Source organism: Hylobates moloch, unplaced genomic scaffold (assembly GCF_009828535.3).
Source record: "Hylobates moloch isolate HMO894 unplaced genomic scaffold, HMol_V3 SCAFFOLD_14, whole genome shotgun sequence".
Lineage (NCBI taxonomy): Eukaryota > Metazoa > Chordata > Mammalia > Primates > Hylobatidae > Hylobates > Hylobates moloch.
In genome coordinates, this window is record NW_026652289.1 from 63,161,211 (window position 1) to 63,172,479 (window position 11,269).

An 11,269-nucleotide genomic window follows, 5' to 3' on the forward strand; every position below is an offset into this window, starting at 1 on the left:
CATAAAAGGACTAGTGTAAAGAAAATATGGGCAAAAAAACTTTTTGTTAATCTTGGTGGGAAAAGGCTATTATTTATTTTTACTGTTTTTATTGAGTATGCAAAGCAAAGCACCAAAAAAGTGTGTATGGTATTTGGTGGTTTTTAACATCTGTACCTGGTAAAATTAAAAATTGGCATTTTCAAACCTTTAAGTTTCACTGGTCCGTGCAATCCAGCTGTGGTCCTTTGGATAGCAGAAATGCCCTAGCGATTCCTTCTTGGCCTCTAATGTTGTGTTTCTGTAGTATTATAGAAACTTGATAGTTTTCAACATCAGACCTAAATTTCTTTATCCTTTTATTTCTTTATCAATTTCTGCAGATGCTTTTGATAAAGAGTACAAGATGGCATATGATCGTCTCACACCTAGTCAAGTCAAGAGTACACACAACTGTGATAGGCCACCAAGTACAGGGGTGATGGAATGTCGAAAAACCTTTGGAGAACCTTATCTTTAAGATGTATTTGTATGTGTAAACATTGAATGTATATTGTATAGTCAGTGTATAAAATAACACTTTTAGACTCTAAATATTTTTTCTTCAATTTTTGAAAATACAATTTGTAAATGGTTCAAAAGACTCAGACAGCTTATGTACAGAATGTTTGAAGAAGAGAATAGTGACAAGTGGGGAGAAAGCCACTTTGTTTCTTGTTTCTTTTTTCTTCTTCTTTAACTCCCCTATAATAGGAAATAAAGTATTTTTGTGATGAGGAAATCCCTAAACAAAATTAGTTGCCATAAAATATGACAACTGTTTTATGGTTTCTCTTGGAAGAGACAGATTGAAAAATCATGAATGGAATCTAAACAGAAATGTCAGATGAACGTATTTTCTGTTTTCATAGACTATTCAAATGTTTTGACCATGAAGTTGTATTATACATATTTTAAATTGTTCATAGTAAGTTGATATTTTTTTAATTTTTAAATTTAATATAGCAAACTTAAAATGAATTTAAACTTAAGCAAGCAAGCGTGTATTTTCCTTGTCTGCTGCTATTTGAAGTAATTAGTACAGCTGCAGATCTCTCTGTGTATATCTATCTATATATATATTTTTTATTACTTGGGAGAATGAATTTTAAAATGTCAGTGCTAGTGTCAGTGTTGTCCTAGGATTGCATGTTAGTACCCCTAAGCCTGAGTGCGGGGAGTGAGTTATGCAAGGGTAGCGTGCACTGCCCAGACTGACTCATGGAGCCTTGTGCAAGGACAGCCAGAGAGGTTCACTATACCATGACTCCAAAATTGTTTCTATTGCTAATAGATACGTATAATATACAGGGAAAATAGCTTATAAATCCAAATATCAATTTAAATTTTAATATTCTACATGAAAACTTACGTTGGGAAATATGCAGACAAGTGATTATATTCCAAATTTTACCCTTATTTTAATATCTAAAATATTGGGTATGATGCAAATTATACTATAGAATATTTATCTGAAATGTGACTTACTGGGGTATTCTGTTAATACTATATATAAATATTCAGAATTTTTTTCAAAAGTAGAAAAATTCCCCTCTAAAAGTACAGCCAGATAGACTTTCATCCATATTAAGGAACTTAGCTTTTTCAACAAGCTTCAGAATCTGAAGTCTGTAGAATCTAAAATACAGAAATATCCAGAAATCAGACAATAAATTGAAAGTTTAGACATCATGAGTATTAAATAGGCTTTAAAAATATATTTTTAGTCATATTATTTCTAATATCACTTTCTTTGGGTAATTTCTGGTAAGGAAAAACATCTTTTGGCTGCTAGAATTATTTATAGATTTTCAGTATGTGTGTGTGTTTGCACACATTATCATAAGTGAAGGAATTCCCTAGCCAGTTTTAAAGAAGGAAAAAATGGATAGTCCCAAATTAGGTGTGTAAAGCCAGTAGAGTCCACGACACTTGGACTGGAGGTATCTTGGAGTCCTGAGACTTAGAATCAGTTCAGCTGCAGAAAACCCACCTTTTGAGTTCACACCATTAGTGAATAGCACCATGCTGAAACATTTCACAGCTTTCAACTCTGGGAAATAATGGAGAGAGTTTAAAAATGTAAAACTTCAGTTCAGTTAGTTTGGGGCTGAACTTGCTTACTTGAAAAATCTGGTGCTAGGCACATGTATCTGCCTCTCCTTTGTAAATACCACTCCAATCTTATTCTTTACTATTCAGATCCAAGCTTCATGTTCTACTTGTTCTTCATGTTCTTTAAATCATTTGAAAGTTGTCAACTGAGAGAAACATTTCAGAGGGGGGAGGCTTTTGGCACTGGTGATAAACATCCCTCCAAGGGAACCGTCTGGGGTTCTCTTCTATTTGTGGTTGGTGTTTTTATTCTCTTTTAAAAACAGCTTTCATTGTTGTTTACTTTTTGTGTAATACAAACAAAATGTAGGAATCATAGTTTATTGATTTCAAATGGCTGACAAAAAAAAAGAATTAGATAAAACCATTGTTTATGGTTTTATGATTCAGACTCGTTTGGAAAAGTGAATGTAATTTTTACCTCCTCCTTCCACCCCAAGTTTTGTTTCTGCTTTTGGAGAGGGTTGTATTTCCCCTACTTTTAATCCCTAGGGAATATTATTGCATAGATTTAAAACCTAAAATATGAATACAAAGTGGTAAACCTGTTCAAAAGAAAATTAAAATATGAATCATTCATGAGCTGGGCGTGGTAGCTCTTGGAGGCCTGTAATCCCAGCACTCTGGGAGGCCGAGGCAGGGAGGATTGCTTGAGTCTGGGAGTTCAAGACCAGCCTGAGCAACATAGACTCTGTCTCTACAAAAAAAATTTTTTAATTTGCTCAGTATGGTGGCTCATGCTTGGTAATCCCAGCTACTCGGGAGGCTGAAGCAGGAGGATCACTTTGAGCCTGGGAGTTTGGGGCTGCAATGAGCTGTGATCATGCCATTGCACTCTAGCCTGGATTACAGAGCAAGACCCTGTCTCAAAAAAAAGAAAACAGAAAATATCAATCATTTAAAATAACTCTATACAAACTTTTCTTCAATTTTCTGTTAACCGTACATTTTGGAGAATAATGGCCAATCATGTTGGAGAGAAATGCCCTTTTGCTATATCATCTGTCTTTTATTTTCTTACTCTTAGTTTTGTTTATATGTTTAAATGGTTGACAATAAACCATGTCCTGTGCTGATGTAGCTTGTTTACTACGTCCTACCATTATGTTCTAAATGGCACACATTTGTATTCCGTATCGTATATAAAATATTCTACTTTTTCCTCCTAGTGTTAGGTGGAGAAATATGCAGCTGTTCATCTTCTGATTTTTGTCTTCTTTTCCCTGACTTTCTTGGGGTTTGGGTTTTTGTTTTGCTCTAAAATCCTAACACTACCAGCATATTTAATTGTAAGGTTTTCTAGTATGTCTCCCCATTTGTGTATTTAGAGAAATGGTCCCAGAAAACATTGGTTCAACATTTTAGGCTGTAAATACTTATTTTTACTTTATGCTGATAATTACTATGATACTTAAGTGCAACCAGCAAGTATTAGCTAGCTCTATATAGAAGTTATGCTTTATTTCTAAATACAGGCTGAGCTCCTGGAATCAAATGCTCCAAAATCCAAAACTTTTTGAACACCGACATGATGCTCAAAGGAAATGCTCATTTGAGCATTTTGGATTTCATATTTGGGATGTTCAACCAGTTTGTATTTTTCAAATATTCCAAATTTCAAAAACTTCTGAAATCCAAAACACTTCTGGTCTGAAACATTTCTGATAAGGGATACACAACCTGTACTTTGTAATATGTGGTATGAAAATACCTATTTGTTTGGTGATGTGCAGTAGCCCAGCTTTATTTCTCTCACTAGAACTTGAAAGCTGCTATTTGGCACTTTACCTCAGAGCAAGAAGAGAAAGAATAGGCTGTCTCTTTGAGAAGACCCTTGTCCTTCGTGCTAAAGTTAGCATGTGCTGCCTCTTCCTGTCTGGATACAAGACTAAGCTTTATTTCAAAACTGAACTCTCTAGCAGCTGCATACCAGTTTACCTTAATGTCCTTAGTACTTGATGTCTTAACATCCTCATACTACCTTGCTCCTTTGGCCTCAAAGTAAGCATATTGGCTGGCTTATTTTTCTTAACCAAATTAGCAGTACACAAATTGAAGAATTTTCATCTTTGATTACAAAAGTCTGCGCATGTGCTTGTACTCTGAGATGGTAATAGATTCTTCTGATAAAGTTATTGCTGTCTTTCCACAGTTCCTGTTCATTTTGATGGCTCCCTCCTTTACTATTTAAAGATTTTCTTTTCAAATGTAGTACTATGATAAAACTATTGCAGCAACTGGTGGATTTTCTGCAAGTGAAATTCTCCAGGTTTTGCTTGCTCATACAGCAAAGGGCCTAAAGACCAGAAGCGTGCCTTTAGTTGTGCAGGCAGACTTGGGCCAGGATGTCCTGTAGGCTTTAGTGAACCCCCAGGGATAGGCAGCTCTGCTCATGAGCCCCCTCATTACATCTTTCATAGCATCCAGTCCCCGTACACATTGCAAGCTGCACCTGCTGGAGGACCCTCCCACCAGAAAAGGGTCAGAACCAAGAGTATTCATTGGCACATAAGGCCAACCAGTTCTTCTCGATTATTTACTAGGCTGTGCTCTAGATAATACATTCCAATTCCTGCCCCCTTTGGTACTCAATCTTTAAATCATATTGATATAGACAGCTATAAAAGACTAAGCCTGTAATTTGATAAAACCATTTTCGAATCTATTGATGACAGTGCAATATAATGTTCAAAATATATAGTAACCATTTTGGCTGGGTACAGTGGCTCATGCCTGTAATCTCAGCACTTTGGGAGGCCGAGGCGGGCAGATTGCCTGAGCTGAGGAGTTCGAGATCAGCCTGGGCAACATGGCAAAACCTTATCTCTACAAAAAAAATAGAAAAATTAGCTGGGTGTGGTGGTGCACTTCTGTAGTCCCAGCTACTTGGGGAGCTGAGGCAGGAGGATCGCTTGAGCCCAAAAGGTGAGGCTACAGTGAGCCATGTTCATGTCACTGCACTCTAGCCTGGGTGACAGGGCAAGGCCCCGTCTCTTTTTAAAACAAAACAAAACAAAAAACCATTCAAACACATAACAGTTTGAAAAATGTGGAATACATCTCTTTTTTCTGGTACTATATAGAATCTTAACCCATTAAATTAGGAAGAGTTCAGAAATCTGGCTCAAACCTATTACCAGGGCCTTCAAGGAAGTGCAGCCTAAGGGGGTTGAAGTCATCCAGGTAGCCACTGACTTCCAATTCAAATACCCATTTGGGACAGTTCAGACTTTCCAGGCTGAATGAACAACCTAGAATTTGTCACAAGTAACTATATGCAGAATATTCTGCCTGTAAAGTGAGAGGACCATCTCAATATTATCTTGACATTTTTAAATGGTACTTTAAAACAGCATGATTTTAATATTATAGTAGGTTTGTAAATGTGTGACCAAAAAACTTAATTTCCAGGTATAACCAATTAGTCTTTTAAAAGTTACACAAGTTTTCCATCTCCCCAAAGTAATCTTCTCACTCTCCCCCAATGAATTCCTACTCATTCATCAAGACTCAGCTTTCATTTTTTGTACTTGTCCTTTTCTGTAACACTGTGAAGTGATCAGAACTTCCTTTCTAGGCAGAGGGGTATGCCAGAAATTCAGCAAACTGGGGAAAGGATGTCATATTATTAGAGTTGGTTGTAATCATTCAATGGATATTTCAGCCTTTTATCATTACACAGCATTTTACGGTCCATCACTCCTTACTCAGTCTGAGGAAGAACGTCAGATCCCAGGCTGTGGGTGAGGTGACATCCCCGAGGCTAACGGGAACAGGCTGCAGACACCAGGTTAGCGCCCAGAATTTTGGTATTGGGACCTCCCTCCCGCAGGCATTGCCTTCTCCTCCTGTTCTTAGGCCTTGGCTATGGAAACCCGGCAATGCAGTAGCATCAGGAATAATGACAAGAATATAGAACTGGAACATGATTCTGTACTCTTCATCCGTCTTCTCAGGAGGATTCTGACCAAATGACCTAAAGATAAGGATGAGCCCATCCATGTTGTAAAGTAAAATACCATTGGGATTCAGTTTATTGAAATTTAATAAAAATTATTTCCAAAGAATGGGAATCCTGGGGTAGCGAGGCAATTAATTAAGCAGTTCATCTTAAAAGATGGAATACTTGGAACACCTTAGCCATCGTTCAATGCCAAAATGTTTGGGTTTTTTCACATCACATCCGTCCTATCTTTTCATCTTCAGTGAATCATTCCTCATGTTTGTAATTAAAGCCATATTTACCATCATAATCTGCAGTCACCTGAGCTCATTTTGCTCTGAAGCCAGTGATATTAAGCTGTTCTATTTCTAATGTGTCCCTTAACTTGATTCTAGTACAAGCAGCAAGCAGTGGTATTTAATATACAAACTCATCAAATTCCACATAAAACATTTAACCACATTTTTAAAAACTCAAATGTCCTTTACACTAGCTACCTTGGAAGTAGTACTGCACTTTTCTCACCATGTTGTCATTGTGTTATGCATTCTTGGAATTTCCCTTTTGTAATTACCTTAAGATCCATTCATAAACCACAGAAGAAATCCGTCTTGCTTTATAATCCTATCTAGGTTGACATACAAAAATAGCATTGCCCCACTGGATCTCTTACCTTATAAACCAGATGGGTGCTACTGACTTTGGACTCTTTAGAATGACTTCCCTTCCCTTCCCACTCCACTCAACTGTCATTGTTGGGTGAGAACATGCTGGAGGGTGGAGCCAGGACAGCTGGCCAAGGGTGGAGCCAGGGCATTCCATTAGAATGTCTAATCCCTCAAGGTGACCACTGATGGAGACAACATGAATTTGCATGTTCTAATAAATACATACTTTTAAACGGCCTATAGGGTAGTTTTCCTTTCCTAATCTCCATTCCTTCCAATTCAAGGGCAAATTATAAATTTTTATTTTTCAGGCTGCTTTTTAAATTTCACTTTTCAGAAATGCAACAATAAGAGTTAATGTAGTCCTCCTTTTAAGCTAGAAAATACTGGTATAGGCCAGGCACGGTGGCTCACGCCTGTAATCCCAGCACTTTGGGAGGCCGAGGTGGGCAGATCACGATGTCAGGCTGAGGCAGGAGAATTGCTTGAACCGGGTAGTTGAAGGTTGCGGTGTGCTGAGATCACGCCATTGCACTCCAGCCTGGGCAACAAGAGCAAAACACTGTCTCAAAAAAAAAGAAAAAAATGCTGGTATATATCCAGATGCAGTGGGCTATAAAATGTGGAATGACCATTGATTCCTGTTATACTTCTTTTTTTTCTGTAGCCTTGGATCCTTAAACTCACCAATAACTGAACCTACAGTGATTACAAACCTGATAGAACCTCACATTTTGAACAGAAAAGGAGCAGACAAAATTGCAGCGTGCGTTTGGGGCAGAGAGGAAGGCTGAGATGTAGACCACATCTGCATCTTTTGGGCCAGCAGCCCTTCAGGAATGATCAGGGAACGGTGAGCATAGGAGCTTGTCTTATAGCTGCTGCGCCTATCCCAACCTTTGCCCCCAGTTTTCTCATTTAGAAAACCCTCTGGCTCCAGGGGTCCTTCTACTGACTCCATGTAATAGATGTCTGCATGAGTCAGGGGTAGAAACCCCACCCCTCCAGAGGTGAGGGTCTTAATCCACAATGAGCTGCAGGTGTTTCCAAGGACAAACCTTAGTCTCAGATCACATTCACATCAGAGGTCCTAGGTCACTCAGTTCACTTTCCAGGATCATATACATTCTTTCATTAGTGTCACAAGAGATAAAATAACTTCTGCATGGTCTTCTGATCCATGCCCATTGTGAGCAAGAGTGACTGACTCAGACAGATACAGGACAGGATATGATTCGATCTTCTAACATCACACTGATTATCAGGAATACAAAGTAAAGGAGAAACATTGTGAAGCCCAGGATCTTGTTCATTCTCCATTTACATGACGCAATTGAAGAGATCACAAACAGAAGCATGAGAAAAAGCAAAACAATTGCACAAAACAAGCCATTGCTGCTGACTGGAACTGGCTGTAATCCATTGATAAGAGAGAAAAGCAACCAAGGAACAGGCAAGCTGCAAGATTGAAGAAACAATGTGAATATCCTTAATGTTTATAATAATCCCATACACTTAAATAGTATTTTACACTTTAGAAAGTATATATTTTTCCACCAATAAAAAATCTATGAAGTGAACAGGAATTATTAGCCCCATTTCACAGATAAGGAAATTAAGTTTCAGGGAAATTAAATTACTTGCCCAAGGACTCGCAGCTAATAACTAGAAGAGCTTAGGTTAAAACTGAAGTATTCTGAGTCTAAGCTTTGTTTTTATTTTCTGCATACTTCATGACTTCTATATGACTCAGATCAGTTGATGTGTGCCTTTTTTTTTTTTAAATGCTGGAATTACAGGCACACGTCACCACACCCAGCCCCAATGTGATATGTACTCTTAAATCTCTACATTTTGATAAGGCCTACATTTCTTTTAATTCTTTAGTGATGAGGGCTGTCTTTTTAGCTGCCCCTCACCCCAAATACACATACACAAATTCAAATTTAAGGAAACAAATCTACCACCCAAATTCAGAACATGATTGGGGAAATGAAAATAGCCCCTCTTTCTGACAAGGTTGGGACAATGGAGTAAGGGGATGGGTACAGGAGGATAAGGCATTTGCGCGTTATATAAAATGCTGTTTAGAGCCTCTGAGCTAGCAGGAGTTCACATACAAAGGAGCAGGAGTAGTACCAAGAAGTGAAGTTGAGTCATTTCTCCTTCCAATCCCACCTCCACCGCCTTGAAAGTCAGTGAGCAGAGCATTTGACGGTATTTGGTAATGGAATGAAATGGACTTTGGTTTTCAATTTATCTGTAAATTCCAGTCTGTTACATTTCAGGCAGCATTTTAGTTCTATTATCCCATCTGGCTATGATGAATGAAGGGAATATATTTTGTTGCTTTGCAGAAACTAACAATATAAATGCCCTTTTATTCTATGTATAATGAATAAAGCAGAAAACCAGTGAACAGAGCCAATGCAGTGTTTTCCAGTCATACTTAACACCCCTTAGAAAGTAACATTGCCACTCACCCCATAGTGATATCAAATATGTTACTGCCCACAGAGCTTGACACAGCCATGTCTCCCAGGCCTTTTCGAGCGACAATCACACTGGTGATGAGGTCAGGAATTGATGTGCCTGCTGCAAGGATTGTCAGGCCCATAATCTCTTCAGAAATTCCTATTGTTTCACCAACCTGGTAAATGGCAACAGTAATGAGAAACCATGGCAACAGTAGGTGAAAAACCTGAGGCACATCCAAGCACTATCCACATCCTACTTTGTGCAAACAGAATGCCTTCTAAGGAGCTCAGCCACACCCCCTCAGCCTGAGTGAGGAAGGGTGACAGGGGGACTGACAGCTGAGATGGCCACAGAGAGGAAGAGCAAGCAAGACTCCTGCTCCTGGCCGCAGGGACCATGTTGCTCTTCTTTTCAAAACTGGACTAAAAGTTACCCACACTAGATCTGCTGCTCACTGTCATTCCAACTCTTAACACCCCTACCTCCCCACAAGAACTGCCCTTCCAAAGAGCTGTTCATGTCAGCATTTCTATTTCCAGGAATGTGGACACTTGCTGTGTGCCAGGAACTAAGAGGCTGGAGGTGAAGTATGAGCAGGATGACATAGACCCTAATCTCAGCCTTTTAGAGAGGAAAGCTAGTAAACAATTATTACAGTGCAGTATTCCAGGAAGAACAGAAACACTATGGGTACTCAGAGGAAGACTAATTGAATGCCAGAGAGCAGGCGAAACAGCTGGCTCTCAGAATGCGTAGGATTTCACCAGGTGAGAGGGATGGGTACATGATGGAGAAAGCAGCAAATAAGGCTAATAAGCCAAGGTCAGCAGGAATCAGGCAGGATTCCAAGGCCTTCTATGCCATGCTACAGGATATGACAGAAAAGCCACACTTGAGAAGCACTGCGTTCACTGGAATAAAAAGTCTACCTTTAAGCCTTTACAAACAACATAGAAACTGCACGAATTCACTTGATCCTCGAGATTCCCTGAGTACCGGAGATTGATCCTGAAGGAAAGTGTCCTTGGGACCTGCTGGTAGAGGATTTCGTTCCTGCTGTTCACTCACCTGGTGAGCCCACCACACCATGAGGTATGAGAACATGGCTATCCACACGATAGATCCCAGGAAGGTGAAAACAAAAAACTTCCTAGACTCCTGTTTGAAAGTTTGAAAAGGACGAGAAGTAAGCTGTAGAGGCTAAAGGTCTTTGGCCCCTCTGAGCAAGCCCAAGAATCAGTGACAAGGTCTAATGGAAGAGTGATGGAGGGGAACTGGAGACATTTGACCTGAGGGCTCTCTCTCCAGGGAGGACCTTGAGATGGATGGAAAAGGGTGGGGGTTGGGGGTACACCTGTAGGGGAGTCCAGCCAGTAGGGTGGACAGCAGTCACCAGACAGGAGAAAGCTGTTTGCTTGCCCTAGAACCAAGCCAATCTAGGTATCTGGTTTGGCTTTTGCAACCTCCTTGTACCATTCCTTTCTGGTCAGACCTTTCCTTGCAAATAAGAATGTTGATAAATACCAGTGATTTCCCTGGGTTTTGGGAATACTCCTGTGAAATATGGAGGAGGTTTAGTAGTATCATTCTCAAATTAAAATCAAGAAACTGAGATAGGAGTCAAAGAGGGACTAGTGTATGCTGCTTATAGCAGTGGGAATAAAGCACATGAGGTCTAGGGCCTCCCAGTCCCAGTGGTATGTCTCCTAAGCACATCGTCCCCCTCCAAGGCTTCAGTCCCTTCCCAGATCTCAATGGTGGAGCCCTGCTAAGCTGGTTGTCCCTGGCCTCTTCCTCCTCTTGAGTGTGAGCCCTGCGTGCCTAAAGACCCCACAGCCTTGCTGGATAAAGAGTCTGAGATACAGATGAGCACACTCACCTGCCTTCGGACATCGGGGACTGTCAGCCACAGTGGGAACACGATGGGCAGGAGGAAGAGGTAAATGGCCTGCTTCTGCCTGGTTTCAGGCCAGTCCAGGGACAGAGGCTCTTCATTTCCCTTCTCCTCCTCTTGCTCCTCCTCTTCCTCCTCCTCTTCCTCCTCCTC

The 11,269-nt window shown here is 39.9% G+C and overlaps 2 protein-coding genes across 2 annotated transcripts in view; one reads left to right on the forward strand and one right to left on the reverse strand.

Annotated features, from left to right (window-relative positions):
• The window catches only part of DENND4A (DENN domain containing 4A), a 143,576-nt gene extending 140,369 nt beyond the window's left edge, over positions 1-3,207 (forward strand). Inside the window, exon 33 of the mRNA XM_032175165.2 lies at positions 363-3,207. Within this exon, the coding sequence (XP_032031056.1) occupies positions 363-499 (137 nt within the window). The 3' untranslated portion in view covers positions 500-3,207. The remainder of the gene's footprint in view (positions 1-362) is intronic.
• Positions 3,208-6,150: 2,943 nt separating this feature from the next.
• The window catches only part of SLC24A1 (solute carrier family 24 member 1), a 45,159-nt gene continuing 40,040 nt past the window's right edge, over positions 6,151-11,269 (reverse strand). The window contains exons 8-11 of the mRNA XM_058427199.1: positions 11,102-11,236; positions 10,291-10,380; positions 9,228-9,394; positions 6,151-8,202 (exon numbers count right to left, since the gene is read on the reverse strand). Of these exons, the coding sequence (XP_058283182.1) occupies positions 7,953-8,202; positions 9,228-9,394; positions 10,291-10,380; positions 11,102-11,236 (642 nt within the window). The 3' untranslated portion in view covers positions 6,151-7,952. The remainder of the gene's footprint in view (positions 8,203-9,227; positions 9,395-10,290; positions 10,381-11,101; positions 11,237-11,269) is intronic.